Here is a 22,532-nt window from a genome sequence, read left to right as displayed (position 1 = left end):
TGCGTGATTGCCGATCCAACAGAGTAGGTGATGGGTGAGGGAACTTCGAGTTGGAACGACGGACGTCGCACACATTGGCGTCGAATGCGCTATGAACCGTAAAAATTGTAACTTCGCGATGAATCACGCGAATCGTCTTCAGATGTACGAATGCCACATGTTGGCTGTAATACACACGCATGCTGGCTAGAAACTACAAACTGACAAGCGCGCAAAAGCACCACTACCATGCTCTAGACTGGGTGCTCCGTTGATCGTCGTCCATTGAGGGATGCCGGATGCTGGCTGGAGCAATTGCTAGTCAGCAGCAAAAGTCACAACGCATCTGAGCTTGCAGATGGCTAACCACGAGATACAGGAGTTAAATGCTAACGCCACGCCGCAATGCTGGCAATCGATGAACTTACTCGAAGCAACGAGGTTCACTGTGCTCCTCCCTTTGAAAGGAAATCTTGAATTCTTTAGAACAGCAAATTTGACCTGGAACACCATTGCTCTCTATATCATTCCCCACAAGAACGTCTAGACCCCACAGATCATAACGAAGGCGTCTGCTGCCAATTACTCCTCCAACGCAAGAGCCCACGTGCAATCCAATGCGCATGTTCAGACCAGGCACCTGCATTTCTTCCCTAACCGCCTGCACATGCTCTAGCATCTGCCTTGCCATACAAAGAATTCTACATGCTTTATCCGTTTCCTGGCGCTCTCGACAGCACCCCGTGTCGCCTCCACAGACACCCTCCCACTGTGAATGCCAATGAGAACTAGAAAACTCATCTGTTTGTCCCCCGGAACCGGCAGCAATGTTACGCCCAGTGAAGGCGTCAGGGTGCTTTGAAAATGGCTCCTGTGCTGGAGAATCGATATGCAAGCCTGAGACCGCTACATACGCGTCCCCTATTGTGCAAAGCTTGTACAGATTTAGCATGATGGTGTCTCTATCAAAACGAGTAAACAGACTCTGCAGAACAAACGAACATATGGCAGCACGTTCTCTGATGTGTGATAAGAAATCGCGGCCCATCAGTCAGGAAACCATGCGGTGAGGATTTCCTCCTAAGCTAAGTACATGCCTCCAGCAATACTTGGCCAGATAAGGAAACATCACAAAGCAAGTGTCGAAGGAAGCCCTGATTAAACTTACTTGTAGCAAGGAAAGCACCTGCTCCGCACTAACACTCCTGGACCAGGCAGTAAACCCGCAGATGTCTGCGAAGAGAAATGCAAGGGATTCGTGCGAGTATGCAAGCCTCAGGTTGTCATTCTGGAACTCGGTAAGCAGCTCTTTTGGAAGCATGTCATTCAGCAGTTCTAAGCTGCGTCGTTCCAATGCGCTCGCCTCCTGGTTCACGATGTACGTCTGCCGGTCGTCGTGTTCCTGTACAGGTCCACATACCCGGAATGGCTGCACTCTGTCACACGAGCCTAGGCCATTCGAGACACAAGTTTACATTAAGTGCATAAGCTGTTGTGCAAAAAGAGGAACGTACTCGAACATAGCAAGAAATCAGATTCACCACCAGGAGCAAGCACACTATCAGCATGCCGCGAAGGCGCTCCGTTGTCGGCTGAGATACCAGCATGGCACTGCTCACGCTCGCCTGCACTCGCATCACTCCAGCGTCATTTCGGTTTCATTTTTACAAGAGCTGTATGAACTGTCCCCGCTTGTAACTCATGTACTATTCGTCAATGTACTGATAGTGTACACGTGGAGAGCTCGAAGAGAGTGACAATCCCTACAGTGATCAAAAGGGCGTCCACAAAGATAATATGCTGGAACAAAAGGCCAGTGTTGTGGTGAATTAATGTCAGGAAAAAGGAGAGCTCCACCGTGTCGGCAGTGTGCCACTCAGAGGCAACTTTCTTCCTGAACAGCCACAACAGTGCAATGCGTCCATCCCAGGAAGCAATAGAGGCAGTTACATGAGCTCCATAGCTCTGCGACAGACGGCTACTTCGACCTCGCTCGGCTCACGAGCTACGTCGGCAGCGCCGTGGGTCATTGTTCCTTTGCCCTACGCTCTTGTAACAGCATGGCCACTCACCGTTCCCCTACGGCATCAATTTGCTTACCCTGGATCCCTTGAATTTGTCAGTACAAACGCCAGAGCAGCGAAAAGAAATAGCAGATTCAGCCAAAATATTAACCAGCGTATTCCCATCCACTGTATGCAGACACAAGCAGGCCATTTCCTTTCCATGCTGCCGGTATAGACTGGTTCAATGGATGCACCAGAGTACAAACACCGGGCATTTCGTGCAAGTAGTCTAATAAAACACTAGTGTTACGCCCTTACCGATATGCTCGCCCTTTGTCTGTAGTGAATGAGTAGCCACAACAAGAGGACTGTAGCAGCGACGAAAGATCTGGTGCTCCACACAAGCATGCGTTGAGTTTGAAACAGCTCGCAGGTGGCAGGTGAAAGACGATCCATAGACAAAAAGGCGATTGACTCATGGACGAATGCCACCTGCAAAGTTAGGCACAAAATGATCCTAGCCAAGCGCCGCTTTAAGTCGTTTCCTCTTGAGCACCAGGTGCAGTGCCGACCATGTGCCGCCTTCCTAAGAAGGCTCTCAAAAGGATTACGGTAGCCGGCGTGAACTGCGTGTATATCTTATCTCACCAAGAAGATGATGATGGCCTGCTCAATCGCGTTTATATGTGCTTTGTCAGAGTAGAAGCTGTGCTTATAGCTATCTTCCATGTCACTCGAACAGAACCTGAGTCGCACCATATCGGTGCGCGCGTTCAATCCAAACGCCCTGGTTAACCGCGAAGACAGGTGTAGGCGCCCCATATCGTCATCCCCTCCATTTGCAAGCCTGCAAAGTGGCTCTTCAAAGTCTGTACGTCCAGCACCGCCCGTACCAGCCCTTCTCCAAGGATTATCTGCCGAGGACGAAGCACTTCGGCTGCGATTCCGGTTCGATGGTCGCACCTGACTACCACTCCGTCGGCGCCGGCTGCTTGACCCGAACTGCCCTGGACTGAACACGGAAGCCACTGCATTTGTGATGCGTTGCATCCGTTCAGCGCCGCGCCACCGTGAAGATCGTTCATTCGATAGCGTGGACCGCCTGTCCAAAGGGAGTGACTCCTTTGCGAGTGAGACACAGTCTGTGTTGCTGTCGCAATCATTCCGTCCGCAAATGTCTGCGACCACGCCACCGCCTAACGCGTCTAAAGAACTGGACGACTGATGCCGAGCGCACCAAGGTCGGTTCGCAGCGCAGTCAAGCGAAGACTCGCTGACGAGGCTCGCGCTTTGACACCCAGCGCAATGAAACGGTTCATCTACAACTGGAACCCCTCGGGAAGTCCCGACACCTGGGCTGTAGCTATCAGGGCGATCGGAAAGTCTCTGGCAGGCGGACTCTGGATAGACGCTGTTTGACTTCGTAGCTGTAATGGTGGGGTCCTGCCAGTGGCGACTCCGATGCTGCCGAGGCCACTGAGACACACCATGGAAGTATGACGAGACATCCTCACTCTCTTGAGCAAAGAGCAAACTGCCGCTCCCAGCGGAAAGATTCCTACCGTGTCCCCCGGAGTCCGGAACACGGGCCGTGGCCTCATCCAGAGGAGTACGCATGCCAACCACATGGTCGAGCAGGTAAGTCTGCATGGGGCCTGAACGCAGTTTGTAAGGCACCCAGGGAGACAGCATTTTCCTCAGCGCCACCAAATGTGCCAAACCGATGTGACTGTGCTGCATTGGTGTCCCAGCAGCGACCGCCAGGCTCCCATTCCCTCTCTGTCACTCGCACTGGCTTACCTTTGCCTTTGACGTCGACAATCATTTCCCTCCACTTGAATTGCTGGTCATGAGCTACGAATCTGTGCGTTGCTCCGCTTATGTGAATTCCGTCAGCCACACCTACGAGATACGCATCGTTAGCAAACCTCCGGTCACGCAAAGCACAGCAGCTACGCTAAATGCAGTAGACGACACTGCAATGCTCGATGCTGCCAAGAGCAAAGGATACCTGTCCAGCTTTGTTACAGCTACTCCCCGGAGCAAGAGTATGAGAATTAGATTATCATCTCTCCCAATTTGAACTCACTCGTGCTTTTCATTCTTGAAGCGGTGTTAACTGTGTCACCAAATAGTGCATACTGAGGCTTCCGAAAACCAACAACACCGCTGCAGCATACACACCGAGCGCGGGGGCTCATCGACACCAGCGATACGGCAAGTAATGCAAATTACTTGCGTGAACCTAACTGCTCCATTTAAGCAATGAGCCGACGCTAGGTGCCGCTTTCAACATACCTGATTACGTTCCCACTATGAATGCCAATCTTCACTCTTAAACGGCGTGTTTGCCGCTGTCCATTGGAGTCATTCGCTCCGTGTGGTACGTCGTTATCCCTAGGACTGCTAAATTGGCTCTGCCCCTCTAACGGTCCCCTGAGTGGCGGCTCAGCCGAATCATACGTAATGTACATCGTCACCTGGAGCATTGCCAAGGCTGTCCTGAAAAACACCAACATAAGGACAAACGAACATCTACGTTTCCGAGGCAAATTCAAGGGCCCGCATGTGCTAATCCCCTTAACGCCATGTCTCCGCTCACTCTACAGCACTGAACGCTCCCTGTTGGACTTTGAGGAGGTCTCGCTCGCTGAAAGAATCCCTCTCGTCGTCCATTTGTCCCGCTGCATCGTCAGCTAAAACCGGATCATTCAGACCTGAAGACGGACACCCTTCCCATTCAGTTCAGCAATAAGTCACTGAACCAGCATCGAGACAAGCTGGGAGAGGGCTCAGCAAACTTCCACTCAATCAAGTAACTTGATGCTTCTCACATCGCTCCCCAGAGCAGCTCCATTCATCCCATGTATTGCTGTTGTTTTCTCAGGGATGCAAGCATCACACTGGGCCTGGTCGTAGCCATGAACCTTCGTTCGCACTCGCAGTCTGCTGGATGGTTGCCCAACGTCTTACCGGCGGCAGCAAGGTATGTCTCAAAAACAGTCTCGATCTTCACAAGCTGGAACTGCTCGCTCAGCTTGTCAAAACACAAGAAGAGAGCGTCCAGAAGCTTCACGAGATCCTGCAAAGGGAGAGGAAGAGATCTAATGACAAATGGGGCTGTGGCGGACGAAAACCGCTATTCCTTCTTGCTTATCCACTCAAATGCAGACTCAATCCAGACATACGCAAATGCCACACACACGTCTACCCTGGAGGTGGTCAACCGTTGTTCAGACGGGCACTCCAGTGTGGACCGGGATGAACACTAGTGCCGTCATTCGAACCACGTACCTGTGGCAACGAAAAGGCGCAGACAAGGTTATGGAAGTCCGCGACGTCACAGAAGAGAACCGACAGAAAAAGAGGCGGGGAGCACAAGTAGTAAGGTATTGCATTGGGCATGTTCATCGGCCTGAATCACGCAGGGTTTCATATTCGAGGATTCTCTTTTTTCCTGGCCCCAGGTCTCGGAGCTGGGTTCGAAAAGTGAGCAGCCACGGAAAGCTGTCTAACTGAAAACAGTCTATAACTTAGCAATAGGCCAGCGTGCCTTGGATCTGTGTGCGTTGCAGAAAGCATCTTGGCCACCACAAAAGAAGGCAGCATGGTGTTCAGGATCTCTCGGCTCCGCATCCGCGCCGCTTGTACCTTTGCCCCACCAAATCCACATAAAGCACATAGGAACTCTGTAGCCCAACACGGACGGCCCCACGGTACCTGCTGGAGCACACCTTCCAGCCATATCCCGCCCTTTCCAACCCCCGAAGCGGTGGCGCATGAGTAGACAAACTTGCCTGAGTGTCAAGAAGGAAACGCTTCCGTTGATTGTATTCCTGTCGGTAACAGCCGAAAGCCATAAGTGACACGAGCCCCAAAACCCACGGTATGTAGGAAAGGAGCTGCCAAATGCACAGACACCGGGGTTCTCGCTGACTCAAAACTTCCTCCGGAGTCGAGCCAATTGCATGCGCCGCTGCGACGGCTAGCAGTTCCTGTCGCGTTCGGAGAGGAGCCATCAGTTGATGGAGTTCCGAATCCACCGGGATGCAACGCCCAAGCCGATCCAGAGACAAACCTTCCGCACAAGGCGTGGTGACCAAGGGTGAGAGGAGGCGAGGGGGAGATATTGTACACGCGAAGCGACAGAAGTATGACTGATTGTAAAATCCCACAAAGTAGCGTACTGTGCTGGAAAGTACGTAAAACAAGTTCAGTCCCGTTGCCACCTTAAAAGGTAGCCGCAGCATAACGGCAACGACGAGGATAACAGACAGGCTGGTGTCCATTCCCTCCGCTGACTGCATAGCGCAATAAACGACACACTGTAATGAAGGACACTATGCAGAAATAGCTTCAACACAGACGGAACTCAAAAGCATGTGGTGGTTACTGGGAGCTCCTATGCTTGCCTTCATGGTCTAGCAAAATTTGAAGTGTCGCGCACACTGAGAGGGTTTTCCCCCTGCAGATTACCACATATTGTTTGAGCTCACCAGTCTGTAATCAACTATATTTTGCAGGAGCACGTAGAGGACTGCTGCGGATCCGACAAAAAAGTCGAACCTACTGGCAAATGAACGCCGAAAGGAACAAAGCAGGAGTCCAACAGCGGGTGCTAAGGGTAGAAACGACAAAATCAGATCGCCGCGACCTTTGAGAGCCCTTATGCTCTTGTGGAAAGCAACTGTCACAAAGTTGAAAATGAGCCACAACACAAGCAGTACGACCATTGTGCTTCGGAAGACAAGTATTGATCGACGCAACTCCCTTTGACGCGCGGACTGATAGTCCGCCTCCAAGTACGGATCGCGGAATGTCAGCGTTAGGCCCTTCAGCGCATCATTTGCTCGTTGTTCTGTGGCGGCTTCGTCGCACACAACGGCAGGTGCAGACGGTGTGAATGCCTCGAAGTCACTTTCAGATCCAAAGAAGCTTTCACTGGACCAGTCATCTTCCACTACCACGTTGCTCTCTGAAAACATGCTAGTTGTGTCAGTCATGCCCCTCCGTAGATTCCGCTCGTCGCCGCTGTCTGCTGCCGTTCCCATACCGACAAGAAGACCCCCTGCTGAGGTCCCCAACTGTCGTCGAACCTCCCATGAAGGCGGATTCAAGACCGCGCTCTCCGACGCTGCAAAGTCATCGCATAAAGGAACGGATACATTTTCCGTATCAGCTATGTCCACGACCATGGATCGTACAATGCCCAAGGAAACACAGGACACTCTAGACGAGTACCCCACCAAACGCCTGATGTCCTACCGATTGCAAGAGTCCTCGACGGACGAACGAGAGGCTTCCCACCAGGATGCAACGAGACAGAGTGGCGCACAGCCTCGCCGTTGAGCAACGAGAAAAAGAAAGGAGCAGGCAGTCGAGCCACCACCCTCTGGAGAAACAGTACCTGATGCCGTCTATGGTAGGAGCATAATGTGGCACCGGTGATTAAATTGCCTCGGAAGAGTGCGGAACTGCAATCCAGTTGCATCATCTCTAGACAACCCGTCTCAAGCTGACAGTCCTGCACTTCATAAAACTCAGTGTTGCTCTCTAGTTCCCTTAGCACAAATGCGTCCACGGCCTCAAGTGTCCAGCATAACCTGCAGATCTGTGGTGCTGCTTGCCTATCCTGCTTTCCGCAAGGGAAACAAACAAAGCAAGGCCTACGCCGCTGGTACCTATTTCCAAGGTGCTTGATGCGCCTTCCAGCCGAGTCCCCTACTGATGTTACCGGAGCTGCTGCGCACACATCGTCGGCGGCAAGTAGAACCTTCTCCGGGCCCAGAAGCAAGTTAACACGCCGAAATACTCCTGCCACAAGCATTGCCGCGGCGACGCACGGGAGTAGCACAAGCCACCAAGCAGGAAAGCCATACGGCAAAAGGTGAAGCTGTCTCATGCCGTTAGTTCCGCCGTAAAAAAGCAGAAACTGCATAAGAGTGAGAAGCCATGGGAGGCTAGCGAAGGTTATGACAATACAAAGGGGGCGCAAGAGTGCCAAGCATGCCCCTATCTGCCTATAGCAACGCCTCAGGCATAACTCAGACTTCTTTGCCTTCGAGAAATCCAAGAGCAAAGCACTATCACGATGAACCACCGGGTCAACGCCGCAGGGCCGCATCGACGAATGCATGCTGTTGAGACGGAAATCATCAACAGAGCTGTAAGGGCTTGCAACCACTTCTCTGGCGGTCTGGAGCAGATAGGTGTCTCGATGCTGATGAGGGCTGATATCAGGTGCACAGGCGCTTGGATGGGAAACAGTGCGACACTGATCCACAGTAGGTTCAATTCGTCCGATCCGCAAGCGCGAACATACAGCGGAAGCGTTTGCGCCTCCTGTCGTTGTCCGAAGCAGAAGTGGCCGAACAGTCTCTCGTTTACAACCGCAACCAATGCAGCCTTCATCTTCCCAGCAGGCGGCGGCGGCTCGGCGGCAAAAGGCGTCCTGCAAGCTTTGCCACACTCTCTTTAACACGCGCCCACGAGCAGCGCAACCGCCTACACTGAGGGCTACAAGCCACGGCCGCACCACCACGCCGAAGCATAGAGCAATGAGGAAAAAGTCCGTGAGATGACGTAGTGCACCAACTTGCATACCCTTAAGGACAGCCTGGTGCCCCAAGGCAAAGGTAGCCACTGAAGTTAAGATTCCCTCACATATTGTCCAGAAGCACTGCGAAAAGCAGAGAATCTTACGGCGTCGTAGCCACAAGTAACTCAGTGACCGTGTTCGCTGCAACAACGAGCACAAACACTACTTAGAAATGTAGAGTGTCTTACACAGGCACACTGAAAACACGATGGCCGACATAAGCCTTCACCACACAGAGAAGCAAACACCTCGTTTCATCAGACGAAAACAACTACACCTAAACACAGAAACTAATTTACAAAATGCCGAGGCTGGATGGTTGAGGCGCCTACGCTAAACTGCATGACTGCTTCAGCCTTCCCGGAACATACTTTGTCGTCAAGCGAAGCAGTCATGGGATGTCCGACGAGGCAGGCGGCCGCAACAGCAATCAGCGAAAACCAGATACAGAACACTGACCCAGTCGGATCCCCGTAGTCAAGTAGATTTGTCAACAGCAATGCGAACACAAAGCTTAGCAGTAAGCTTGTGGAATAGACAACTTGGTCTATCAGCAGTAAGCTCTGTGCCTGCTCAAAAAGTGCATTTCTAAATATCAGGCTAGAGAGGGATTGGAACGATGCCAGCACTACGTCCGCGCTCCCGCCATACAGGCATGCCGCCTGAATGCAAGGCTCGAACGCACCGTTTTTTGATACAGAATCCCTTCCCACACGTCCGGCGCCTTTCTTCGACGGTTGTGATGCCTGCGGCTGTTCTAGTATCATGTCCTGCTGCTGTTGCAGGTGAGACCCTTGCTTCGTAAAACCCGTAAGCCCCAGTTCTATGGAATCCATATGTCCCTTCGAGGCTAGACGGCTCTCTGCGGGTCCAGGAGAGGGAAGAGACTTCCCTCTCTCTGCTGCGGGTTCATGTTCTGGTAGCAGCGGCAGTAAAGCGTGGTATGTCCTCCTTGCACTATCCAGGAAAGTCCTACTAAGCTGCCGAAGCACCGGAAGCCTCTCCCCGCCCTCCCCAAAAGCCACCTGATCTGCCTCTGGTTGGGGGATCCATCTAAATTCATTTGTCGCAACCTCCGTTTGCGCCGCAGAAGACAGCACCATGACACCTACAGTGGCTTCCTGCATCATTGCTGCATCCTCTGCACTGCTGCCAGCGGCGATAACAACTGGTCGGGGTTTGAGAGACCTCTTGATGCATGCCACCAGTTGCTGCTTAAGTTGACCGCGGATTTCCGCGCACACACTGATATCCGCGCGACAGATAGCATATACAAACAGTCCCTAAAAACGAAACAACACAGGCGGAGCAACGATACCTTAACAGCACTCAGCAGTAATAACATATAGAAGCCCCAAACCAAGTCGTGGTCCAAACAGCAGTTACATCGCGATACACACCTGGAGTAACTTGTGAGAAAAGAAAAAGGAAAGCGAAGCTGCATCCAGCAAGAGACAAATGCCCTGCCCGTTCTCTCTTGATTGGCTCCACATGTCTTCAAAAACGCGCAGGAAACACCGTCCAATGCGGAGCTTCCTTCGGAGAGGCAATGAGGAGAGGCTCACGTTGTATTCCTCTTTAGCTTGGACCTCGCTCCTCTGGTGAAGCATGCGACGGCCTGATCCTATATTTTCCTTTTGACCCTCGCCTTGGTGAACGCCCATGCATTTCTCCCTCCTAAAGTGACCCTTCGACCGGCTGTAACTCCGTTGCGCAAAACTCCCACCAACACGCCTTCCTTCGCCGCCAAGAGAAGACAGCCGACGGCTTGTCACCCTGAGAAGGCGACGTCTTGGCACCGTAGTTCCACATTCGCACGCCCATATTGATGCAGATGGGCTCTGAAGGCGACGCCGGTCCTTTAGCGCGTAGTGGGCCAGCTCGGCCAAGCAACGCTGCAATAAGACTTGGGCGTCTGCTACAGCCCAGTGCGAGATAGATGCTGAAATGTTCGTCACGAGCCCATGAAGGCATCCAGGAAATAACATTCGAGGTGCACCCGTGTGGAGGTCCTCAATGGTTTGCCTGACACTCACAGAATGGCTCTCGTCGTAGCAGCGGCGGCACGGCGCAGCTCTGGCTGGGTCGCTGCTCTCCTCGTCGTCACCCTGAGATGCGTGGTCACTCCTGGTAAATGAGGCGGACACACCACTGTTCGACATAGACCCAGTGCAACGATGATTCATCTCCCCTAAAGGACGGACGTAGCGTGTGCCTGGCGCTCCAGCCCTGCTCAAACAGCTCCAGTCAAAAGATGGCAAGAGTCCGCAGAGTCTGGCTGTTGAGAGGGCCGCGTGCTTATCACCACCAACAAGGAACACCTGCCGAATTCCCACTTCTCGTATCTTCGCCAATGTTGTCCTCACTCGAGGCTGTAGCTCCTCCGTCACAGCCACGCACCCCACAAGCTGCGCACACACGGCACGGTCAGACGCGCGGCAGAACAGCACATCCGCCACTAACCACAATACGAAACCCCATACACACTTCTTTATGGCAGATGTGCCCCAATATCCTCCGGTTACCTGCAAGTCAGTCTCGAAGCTCATGATGATCCTCTCCTGCCGTTCCTCTTGACGATACATCGAGTTGGACGCCTCCTCGCTCAGCTGGATATACAACGCCAACTCCTCAGCAGAGAGGGCTCGCGCAGCAAACAGCAACGGTCTCGATCCCTCAAGCGAAAATCGCTGTGCCGCTAGCAATACCTGACGGACATACTCGGCATCTCGGTCACCCGTTTCCTCCTCCCCATCAACCGCTGAATCCGCGGCGGGCCCAGCCATGGTGTGCTCCGGCGCCTTCTCTGCCTCGCTTCCGCTAATGCTGCTGCTGCTGCTGGCTTTGCAGACAGCTCCCTGGGACCTCCCCCGCAATACCGTTCCCTGCTCGATTCTCTTCAAGGCATCCAATCCTCCCCGGCATAGCTTCGCGATATCTGCTGCTGGACCCCTGACAACGAGTAGGGCCCCCGAGCGATGCCCCATGGGTTTCACAACACATGAGAGGCGCGGCCTCCGCAGCGACGGAGCGTGACTCCCCACGACTTCCACTAAAGAGACAGGATTGCAATTGGCGGCGCAGAGCTTCTCACCAAAAACGGCCTCAACGAGCGTTTGGAGTGGGGTGGCTCTGCAACAGCTGCAGTTCCCCTCTGCGGGGCCCCCAGGGCCTGAGGAAGGCCTGCACGGTGTTCCACTCAGAGTCCTGGGCGCTGGCGAGGGTTCCGCCTGCTGTGACTGGCACGGACAGTCCGGCATGCGGATTGGAGACCTCTCAACGTGCAGCTGTGTCCCGCGTCGGAGTACTGGCTTGTACCCCAACGCGCCGCAGAAATTTAATACAACTGAGTCCTCGGGAAGTGTTGACTGAGCCGCACAGCAAAATGCAACGGCAACTCATGAGCCGAACTGGTCAGCCGGAGACACGAGTACAACGCCTGAGACATCCTAACGTTTGCCTACAGCGAAGGTGTGACTAAGGCAACGCGGCTGCAGCACCAACCATTTCGCCCTAGAAGTCCGAGCGTACCTGGAAGTCAACCTCTACCTGTGCTCGTGCTGCATCCATAATCCCAGACACTTCATCCACGCCCTCCCTCCTTCCTGGATAACCACGAGACGAACAGACAGAAACGTCCTACAATGGTCATATACAAACAGTAGCCGTTATCCTACACAGAACTCAATCCTTAAGCGGCAGGAAATCAACTAACAACATCGTACCTTCTTGGGTTCTCCTAGACAAAAAGGGCGTTGCGCAGTGGCAAATGGACGCAATCTGCGACAGGCAGCACTTTGAGAACCCTCAGACTGTCCGCCAGAAATCCGCAGACTACCACAATCATCATCGCTAACCGTGTCCGAATTTCTGTCTGCAAGATCGAGCAAAGCCTCCATGGGCTGAAAGCGGCGGCAAGCTCACCTGCGCAAGAACTTCCAGCCTGCCTCGTTCATCACGGTGCATGGTGTAGTAGTGCTCAATCGTGGACATATCCTCCATCTCGACATTGCACCTCCCACAATGGACAACCAGGGCTCCTGAATCGTGGAGGCTCAACAGGGAACTGTCACCAATACCCTGGCTCCCCGCTGCTTTCCCAGTTATCGTCCTTTTATGCTGGCAGGGGCAATCACTGGACGAGTCTAGGGCCACCCCAGCACTCTCAGCGCCGTCACAAAGGCAGCCCTCCGTTCCCAAGTCATCTTCATATTTTGAATCCTTTGCAGGGCGCTTCGCAAAACAAGCTCCACCCGCGCATACCCCTCGCAGATGCAGCGTAGATCCATCCACGACCGCTCCCCTGTCAAATAACAAAAAGTCAGCCCGGGCTAGATCATCTAGAGCCGACGGAGATATAAGCTGTCCGAACACCGCGGCAGAGCAGCAAGCTTCGTCATACGAAGGGCACTTCTGCTGCTCCTCATGTTGCCCGGTTCCGCGGTCCCTAAGCTTCCACGCCTGCCTTATTCGTGCGCTGCGCCCACATCGGCCCCTCACTAGACTCTGAGGGAACGAAAGGTTTTCCTTTCGCCGGAGCTTCACGATATCAAGCGCGAAGCTTAGAGCCACTGGCCCGCATGACAAGAGGAAAAGCCACTGAGAAAGCTGTGTTTCATAGTCTGGCATATCAAAGGTCCAGCCCTGTCGTGTACCGACCAGTCCTCTAACCAAGAAGAGAGCCTGGAAGGAACAGTTGCAAGCGCATTGCCCCCCGGAAGTCAGCAAAACCCAATTTTCAATTAGACGCTGAATGCCGCAGCGCTCCCGACAGCCCTCGAAGCCCACTTACAACAGACTGAGCGGCACAACCCCTTTGAACTGCACTGTTTGTTAGAACGTCCAACACCTGCGGCACTGAGTGATAGGCGTGCTTTAGCTAGAACAGCATCATGAATGCGGCCTTCTTCTGCACAGCCCAACGTAAAATATCTATCCCATTGCTGTGTACCGTGCACTCCCAGCAAAGCGGAAGCTCACCACACCGAGAAGCAACGTTGTCACGGCAAAAACACCCACGATGATACTGCAAGCAGAATCGAGTTCTCTATTCCCCTCCTTGCAGCTCCTGCGAGACTGATAAAAAGCGACGTCCTCCGCAGCGTGCAGGACCAGTCCATCAATCCACTCAGTCCACCGCAGAATGCTCCCTGAAGCCAAGGCCCCAAGCGCACGTGGCACATGGCTGGGGGTCAAGAGAATCGGTTACAGTGACGCAACGTATGAGTGAGGAGGTAAGCACGCATTGGCAAACAATGCAAGTGGTTCTACTGCTGCGTAGCTCCCCGTGCCTGCACTGGCTTATGTCACACCTCTTGCTGCCGGGTGTACCACCAGCAGCGCATCACCGTAACAGCAGCAGCAGCAACTTGGCAGCGTACCTCTTGGGGCGACATTGCTTGCTACGATGCGCGTCCCCCTGGGCCTGGCGTCAAGCCGTATGGTTCCCTTAAAGTGCGGCGAGCCTCCAGCAGGGGTTTCACAGACAACCCGGCCCCTTAACCCGGCGAGGGCCGTCAGAGAATAGTCTGCTTTCGTCTCTCTTACACAGTAGCGCCTGAGCACAGGTCAAGGACGACCAAGGAAGGACCTGCCAGTTTGGGTAACCTAATCGAGGGCGAGGGGATAACGAAAAGCGGCAGCTGCAGACGCCAATAACGCTGGGGTGATACACGGGAGCCGCTCACCTAGTGAAACTAGTCGCGCCGTCTACCATGCGCAAGTCCAAGATGGCGGACTCTGAATGGCCGCATGTGAGGATCAACAAATCTGCCGGAACGCACTCCCCACAATACACGCGCACGATGTTGCCCACACGGAGGTCTCCCCAAGCAGCCTGCAAACAAACACCAACGGGTCCTCGCATGGAGCTACACAACCAAGCCCACAGCGGTGCAGCAATCTACTCCGACAAAAAGGTGCCAAACAAATTCGCTGCAAGCAGCAACCTAGGCTCCGGCAGCAAACAGCAACGAAATGCCGTGGCACCAGAATAGTGAGGAGGAGTTAACCAACGAAGGCAAGAAAGGGGGGAGCGGTGCTCTGTTCAACTCCACAAAGACTCCTCAGCACAGTGAACTGCTTCCAATTCACGAAAATAATGCTGCGTACACAGCTGGGAGCATCAAACACTTCTTGAAAGTGTCGCTTTTAAGGAATCGCAATCAGAGACAACAGCGCCGCAGATGTCCAATCAGGGCCTTACCTCCTTCAGAACCGGCTCCCGTCCGTCCAGCACATGACACGTGAACGCGCTTGACACAGTGCTGCAGACACACATGAGACCGGTTGCAGGGACAAACCGGAAACGTTATACCGCTATCACGCCACAAACCCTCGCGACCGGGCAATTTCAGCCGCAGGACAATGTGCTGACTGCTCCGGCGCCTGCTGCAGCAATCCATGCCGAAGCAGTTCCTCGTGCAGCCTCGCGCTGAACCAACCGCGCTGAATGTATCCAGGGAATTCTCAGAGGAAAGATCGCGTGGTTAACAGAAGATGGCACAACCATGCACATTCACAAAATGAGAGATGCGTTCATGTCTCTCCGTCGCCAGCACAAGCAGTCAGGAAAGCAAACTGAAGAGATGAAGCAGGCACGCCGCTGGATGGTCAAGACTGCCGTCCGTCAGGCGGATGGACAGAAACCGCGTTGCTAAATCACAGCCCCACCTCTACCCCCCTTTTCAAGGTAACTACCCCCTACTTAAGCACGCTGCCGCAATGAACAGACTTTAAGGCTAATGCTGCCAGCGAATCACTTACGCTGCAATCGCCTCCCGCCTGCTAGAGGCCTGTACGTGGCGCCCCGCGAAGCCCGCAACCGAGAGCAGCAGGAGCAAGGGGGCTCCCATTAGCAACAGCACCTGGTGCGGTGCAGACAACGAACACTTGCGCTCACAGCCGTACACGACAAAAGACAGAACGCACGTCACCATGAGCCACAGGTTGGTGGGGCGGGACAGCAGGCGCCAGCTGGAGCAAAGAAAGCGCGACAAACTCTGCAGCAAAAGCACAAGCAGCAGCATCAGCATCTCCTGCCCCTTCCCCTCCATGTCTGCTGACGCACTAACGCATACAAGGTCCCCTGCCTCATGGAACTCAAGAAGCTTCAGGACTCACGAATTGCATACACCCTCCTGGCGCTGCGACAGGAGCCGGGGTGCACGTCTCTTCTTCCGTTACTGGGTTAATGACGACCTGCCGCACTGCCCAATAGGGCATTAACAGGCGCGTTCCTCGCGACAGCCTCTCCTTCTTCGCATTAAGCAATGTGCGCTCTGTCCCTAGAAGCGGAGCTGTTGGCAGCACAGGACTACCCCAAACACTGCCGACCGTAGACAACAACGGGGACGTCTTGCTGCCGCCAGTGCTGCTGGTGCTGCTGCTGCTGCTCATGTCACCTCCCAACGCCCCCCCCCGGCATGCTGCTCCCTCCGCCGCAGCTGGGTCGTAGCCTGGGGAAGGCCCCTCCGGTTCGTGACCCTCAGGTGGCATCTTCCAAGCGAATGCATGCAGCAACCGCCCCAAGTGGCGCTGTCATTTCGCAGCGCCCTGAAACTTGCTGCAGTTGAAGGCGGCAGCTAGCCAGCTAGCCACGCAGTCAAGGGACTCGCGAGCCAGCTAAGTGACTTCGGAGCACTGGACACCTTGAAATCGGTCGCCGCGGCGGCCTGCGAAGCATGGCAGCAAGAGGGGCAGCGGCAAGGTAGTATGAGGTATGCTGCCCCAACGCAAGCCTGAAGAATGCCGCTCTCGTCTCCCTGTCTGGGTCTCAACGGAGGAGGAGGCGGCGTCCTCCGGGCCTTGCCGCACGCCATACAACTGCAAGCCCGCCAGAGGCTGCGTTGTTGCTTCGTTCCAGTCTATATATGCTTAGGCCGCGATACAGTACACTAAACAGCAACAAAGGCACACACAACAACGCACTGCGTATGTCCTTTTGCGTTGGCGCTGGGCGTGGCTAGAGACGCCCATAGGACAAACGCGGAGAACGGAGAGGAGCACACAGCGCCTCCCGCCCACTATGGGGTGAGCGCCCGTGCAGAAAGCAGAGGCTACGAAAAGAGAGCTCCCTAGGAGGCGCCGTCGCCTGGGTTAGCGGCTGTCTGTCACAGTGCTCTTGCTGAGGTATATATGCCCCCCCAAAAGTGGATTAACGACTAAGATTGAGTAGTACAAATCCATAAACGTAGCAAAAGAATGCACCTCGCGTCACTGAGGCAGTAGAAGGCCTCCGATTGCCAGCTTGACTGCGGCGGCAGACAGTAGAAAGGCACCAGGTAGCAGCCCTACGTGTGTAGAGAGAGCCTCAAAGACACTAGAACACCCATGCGCCGTTCAACATCCAGCCAAATATGCAAAGCTATCAACTAAAGTTTACCTGCAAAAGCCATGTGATGTCACACAACGCACATTCGGGGGCGTGCAGCGAGTATCCCGACCCACAGATGTGGAGCGTTGCCCGGCGGGCAAGACTCTGTTCAAAGTGCCTTTGGTGTAAGAATGCCAGAAAAACTAAACTCCAAGTCCGCTTGACTCAATTTCCAGCTCAAAGAGTCATTTATACCCCCAGAGGTTCCCTCATCACTGCCTTCTGCCTACATCGCCCTCACGGAGTTTGTGGGGAATCTGTTCCAGGAGCTGCTCAACGCCTGCGTGAGATGGGTAAGGGTTGCACACCCCTTTGTTTGTAGGTTTCCCGGTAGAGTTTGACTCTACTAGTCTTTTGTCACTGCAAATCGTCCTTAAATAGGCTTGTTTTACGCAAAATTGCCACTCAAGCAATACTTTTTACAATTGAGTCAAGTGGCTGGTCCGTCTCGGGCAGCCTCTCGCTGCGTGGCGCACACAAATGAAGTCACAACAGAGTGGCCGAATATGCATCAGTTTCCCTAGAAATTCGCATTACTTGTCTTATTCTGTCTTGCCTACACTACTGAGAAAGAGCCACCCCAGGATCTCCCACGTATACCTCGCTAGAGCACGTGTCAAAACGACTGAGCTCCATCATTTGCCTGTATAGTTCTCTCAGTGGAGCTCTATACCTTGCCGCTACAATGCTTTTTGCAAAGGGTAGTCATTTTCGATCTATTCTGCAGAGACGGCAAGGGGGTGCAGACCAGCTGCTGCATCGGTTGTGCCTACAGAACCAGGGGTGTTAACGCAGGACCTGGGGCTAGGACGGTCACTGAGTGTTGTTGCAGCCAAGCGCTGCTCTCTCATTAATTCTTAAAATAATTCATTTCAATGTGTTAAGGAACCGCATGCAGTGCAGTTACGCGGGACTTTCTGAGGCTTGACTTGCACAGCAAGCCTAGGCTTCTGTATAGGGACAGTCTTCTATCTTAGCGGAGGGCACTCATGAGTTGCAATCGGCTAAAAACCCTCAAACGAAAAGCCCCCCCAAGGCAGCAAGCATCCTCTCCAGTCTTCAGGTAGCTTGAGGTTACCTGCACAAGGGCATTTATCGAGAGCCCAGCGTGACCAACAGAGGCAAGCGTGAGTTGCGTTCAGCTCGAAAGGCAAAGATAGGAGCTTGAGAAAAAGCAGCTGAGAACATTTCCCGTTCCCAGAGGTCCTGGTCACGGCTGTTCAACGTTCTGGGGCTGGGGCAAGCAAGGCGGCCAGCCATGAGTTGCAACGCCCTTCGTTGTGACTAGTGTCGCAAGGTACCTTCATATGCAAGCGCAGTTAAACCTCTTTCTGCTTTCTTCATTAACACTGTAAACAGTCGTTATTCTTCTGGTTGCGTTCAGTATGCCTATTACAAAGGCCAAGTGGGTGATGATATACCATTTTAGTACAGATCTCTGGTACGATGATGAGGCGGCAGTGACTTTGCTGAAAAAAAAAGCATCTCCTGTTCCAAGCGAACCCCGCATGCAAGCATACTAACTGTGTGCATACACAGTTTCTAACACTTGCTTGGCTTCTAGTCCTGCCCAGCCTGCGTCGCAATACAACTCCCCGCTCCAGCTCAAACTCTCCGGCAAATATCATAGGGCCTCCCTCGCCTCCCTGCGCCACGAGGCATTCTTATACTGAGGGATGGAAAGCAGGTCTTAAAAAGTTCAGAAGAACCCTAAAACACGACGAAGGGGGAGTAACAGTGGCTGTTTCTGTTTGGCGCCGCTACTGCCGATATGCACCGCCTTGAGATAGCTCCTTCAGAGGACACTGATAGTGCAAGGCACTTCGTGCCCTCTGCCAAGGTTAAGAGAGGCCTTTTAAAGCGGGTATCCAAGCGTAATAGAAGATATGCATGAGCATTCACCGGCGAGCAAGCCACTAACGGCAGAAGGGCCCCCGCGAAGCTTCAAGGGGATGCGCCCTTCACAGAAACATGAAAAACTCAAGGCGTCATCTCTGCGCAAATACTGCGTAGATGCAACTACGCCTCGTTAAGAAACATAGTAGACCCTCAGAGGGCTAAACTACCCAACCAGAATATTTATATGCTTCAATCGTACGGGTTCTGCCTGTGGGCAGCTTCAGATGAGTGCAGAACAAAGACAGCAAATGCAACGAAGAGAAAACCGACAGAGACAGACACACGGAATCGGAGGCAACTGCAGGCATACAAACAGACTATGGCGGGGAGCCCTGCACGAGAAGAGGCTTGCAGGTGTTAGAGATGTACAACTTCATGTTGAATAGGAGGCGTCGCTCCGCCACTCTCCTCCATTTTCAACAGGAAGATATCTCAAGAATAAGGATACCCTTTTCAAGAGCTGCTCGCCTCTTTAGCGGGTTACAGGGTGTAAACAGTTTTGCTTCCCACTTCGAGCCGTACCTCCCACCTCACAGCAACCCAGTGAATATTAGCTAGTTAAACTGCTGATGCAAACTTGCAACTAGTAGTTTTCCCGCTGCTGCTGTGGCTGTACTGCAAGTTGCAGCTGCTGCAGCGGAGTGCCCGTTGCTCTTAAGGACCAAAACAAAACCCCTTACGGTTTGCCTCTCGGCAGCAAAATGGATCCCCTTAATTTCTGTCAAAACGAAGGGAGTATTAGCAAGTGAGCGCCAGAGTGCAGCAGCAGCAGCAAGCCACCATAAAATGCTAAGGGAGGTTACTGCTGTGCTGCTTCTGCCCCTCTCTTGCCATTCTCCTTTCGCGGGGACTTCACTGTTGCTGCAGCAGCAGCTGCAGCAGCTCCACCACCACCAGCCTTTTCGCGCCTTTTGAGGGTAGGGGCCCCTTCACCTGCCTCAGCTTCAGATGGCTGCACTTTCCGCTTGCTGGGGCGCGGCGCCGCAGCATCATCTCCATTCGTTGCTGCTCCTGCTGTTGCTGTCCCTGTTTCTGTCTCTGCTGCTGCTTGTGCTGTAGTCTCTGCAACAACAAGTGGCCCGGAGCCGCGAGCCAACAGCGAGCCCCGTATTGCCACACGGTCGCCGCTGTGCGATTGTGGAACCCTGCATCAGCAGATGCAGCAACAGATGCGGAGCAGACAGAGCAGGATATGCAGCAGAAGACGGAGCAGCAGCTCAGTGAGAAGTATGTGATGCAACACAACACAGCAGCAGCGGGACCAGCACCTCAACCGATGCAGCTCTAGTAGCTGTTTCCACAGGTGAAGCGCAGAGCGCTGGAGCTGTTGCTATTGCTGGTGATGCAGCTATTGCTGCTGCTGCTGCTGCTGGATACAGAAGAGCCAATAAAGCCACTCACTCGATGACGTGCATGCGGACAAACATCTTTTCTGCAATTCGGCGTGTCTTGTCCTTGCGGTGTACGTACACCTTCGATTCCTACAGCACCCACAGCATAGCAGCAAACCTATCACGAGACGTTAGAGCAGCACTACAAGTAGCAGCAACAAAAAAAGCAGCTGCATCAGCAGCAGCTGGAACGCAGCTGCGACCCATGAAGCATATGTATGCAGCAGGTAGTAAATATTGGAGTGCCGCACTTCGATAAGCCGTACGTGCATGCTGAAGACGAACGCATGCATGCTGCTGGATGGATGCATGCAGCATGCTGCATGCAATATACTCACTTCTAAATAGCGAAATCTGTCTCCCAGATGCTCTCTGCTAATAATCGCAGTAAAGTGTCCGAGCCACAGCAACCGTAAGACAGCCGGCCGCACCGTCTGGGCCTCGCAAGCTGCACCACACAGAGAAGAGCGCATGTAGCCAGCTGTACGTACACCCCAGTTGGAAGCCCAGGTCCCGCTGTGCATGCAAGAAGCTCCCTGTTGGCTTTGCTCGTCTCGCTGCTGACCTTGATGCTGCTGCTGCTGCTTTCATGCTGCTGCGGCTGTTCTGTTTTCTGGCGAAATGATCGGCAGCATCTGGGCGTCTGTTGCGGTGTATAGGCAGCTCTGGTGTACGGACAGCTGAGGCTCATGCACTTACTGATGAGGTCTCCAACTTTGGGCCTGAAAACCAGAGCCGTTGTCTCTACTGAGACAAACACCGTGCCATCGTTGCTATCTAAATCCGGAAGCAGATACCCAAGGGCAGCCCTATTGCTGCTGCTGCTTCTGCTGCTGCTGCTGCTGCTGACAGGTGCCGGTCGCGTCTCAGTAAAGGCCAGCCACACTCCATCCAGCTCAGGGACGAACCTGAAAAAGAAAACCAAAAAAAACCCTCAAACAAAGTGCATGCATGCGCCAAACAGCAGCACGCAGCAACAGCAGAAGACGCAGCAACGGAGGAAATGGCAGCAGCAGCAGCATACGCAGCAGCAGCAAACACAACATCAGCAGCTCTTGGAATATTTTCTAAGGCGCTTCCTTACTTGAAGAGAAAACCCATGAGGTGTCTGTACACCCCGAGACGCGCGACCTGCCAAAAAGAAGGAGCGAGGATTGCAGTCCCTCTGCAGCAGCAGCAGCAGCAGCAGCATATGCAGGCGCCACAGCAAATAAAGCAGCAGCAAGTGCAGCAGCAGCAGCAACAGCCGTTCTCGTTCTTGTTAATGCGAAGCTCCTCTGTTTGCACTGACATACACTCCAGCCCCAACATTGTGCATGGAGAGCTGCCGTACAGCAGCACAGCAGCAGCTTTACGAAGTTGCAGCAGCTGCTGCTGCATGCACCTCAAGTCATTAAAACTACTCAACTCAACCCCCCCTGAATGAAGCAGCAGCAGCAACAACAGCTGCAGCAGAAGCAGTGGCAGCAGCAGCAGCAGCAGCAGCAGCAGCAGCAACACTTTGTGGACCTTTACCTGACACGAACTTGCTCGAAGCAGGCGTTGCAGCTGCTGGCTGCTGCTGCCTGTGTGTCTGCTGCTTCTGCTTGCAGCAACTTGCGCAGTGCAGCATGAGCCGTTTTGATGTGGCCCAAGCCTTCGTGCTGCAGCAAGGCAGCAGCTGCTGCACCTCCGCCTGCTGCTGCAGCAGAAGCAGCAGCCCTAACGCTGCGGTAACAGACCCGAAGCTGCCTCAAGGCCTCAGGGGCCCCCAAGGGCCCCCGTGAGACGACTTCCCAGGGCACCTGCGCCATCTCTTCTTTGGTTTACTTAATATGCAGAACACCCTCTTCTGCTGCATGCATGCAGCTGCTGCGCCGGATGTACACCCCAGCCAACAGCCCCTTCAGGCATGCACGCTTACGCAAAGAACAGCAGCAGCAGCAGCTGCTGCTGCTGCTGCAGCATTAGAGACAACAGCAGCTCCTGTTGTTGCTGCTCATGACCCAGATCTGCAGATGTTTACCTTGGGCGGATGGTACTTCTGCTGCTGCTCCTCCCTCACTGCACGCTTCTGTTGCTGCTGCTGTTGTTGTTGCTGCTGCCGCTGCTTCTAGTCTCGGGCTGCTGCGGCTACAGCGGCAGCTACTGTTGTGGTGGCGTTTGGTGTCCTTGGGGGCCCCTGGAAGTGAAATATTTTAGTAGGTTTAAAGAATATTGAATTTGAATTTAAAATATCAATTTGCAAAAGAAAAGGAGAGAAGTTCAAAGGGCGTCGTGGAGGGGAAAGCCTCACTAAAGTCTGT

The 22,532-nt window shown here is 53.7% G+C and overlaps 2 protein-coding genes across 2 annotated transcripts; both read right to left on the bottom strand.

Moving 5' to 3' along the window:
- Positions 1-403: 403 nt before the first annotated feature.
- EAH_00028760 (Guanylyl cyclase enzyme, related) lies at positions 404-16,080 on the bottom strand (the record flags this gene model as incomplete). Its single annotated transcript, XM_013392648.1, has 27 exons — positions 404-964; positions 1,148-1,381; positions 1,494-1,604; positions 1,747-1,873; positions 2,080-2,171; positions 2,304-2,477; positions 2,634-3,640; positions 3,786-3,913; positions 4,284-4,487; positions 4,588-4,702; positions 4,959-5,067; positions 5,280-5,400; positions 5,637-5,821; positions 6,173-6,286; positions 6,482-7,119; positions 7,251-8,627; positions 9,269-9,866; positions 10,149-11,951; positions 12,115-12,188; positions 12,309-12,363; positions 12,508-13,266; positions 13,564-13,733; positions 13,965-14,140; positions 14,271-14,419; positions 14,789-14,849; positions 15,349-15,584; positions 15,706-16,080. The coding sequence occupies 27 exons, from the start codon at positions 16,078-16,080 to the stop codon at positions 404-406; spliced, it is 9,753 nt and encodes a 3,250-aa protein (XP_013248102.1).
- A 3,575-nt stretch (positions 16,081-19,655) lies between these two features.
- EAH_00028750 (hypothetical protein, conserved) lies at positions 19,656-22,040 on the bottom strand (the record flags this gene model as incomplete). Its single annotated transcript, XM_013392647.1, has 6 exons — positions 19,656-20,001; positions 20,258-20,337; positions 20,586-20,695; positions 20,947-21,155; positions 21,332-21,412; positions 21,763-22,040. 6 exons carry the CDS (start codon positions 22,038-22,040, stop codon positions 19,656-19,658), a joined length of 1,104 nt encoding a protein of 367 aa, XP_013248101.1.
- Positions 22,041-22,532: the final 492 nt, after the last annotated feature.

This window comes from Eimeria acervulina, genomic scaffold, assembly GCF_000499425.1.
Source record: "Eimeria acervulina Houghton genomic scaffold, Eah_scaff255, whole genome shotgun sequence".
In the NCBI taxonomy this organism is placed as follows: Eukaryota; Apicomplexa; class Conoidasida; order Eucoccidiorida; family Eimeriidae; genus Eimeria; species Eimeria acervulina.
This window is presented reverse-complemented; position numbering and strand designations above follow the sequence as displayed.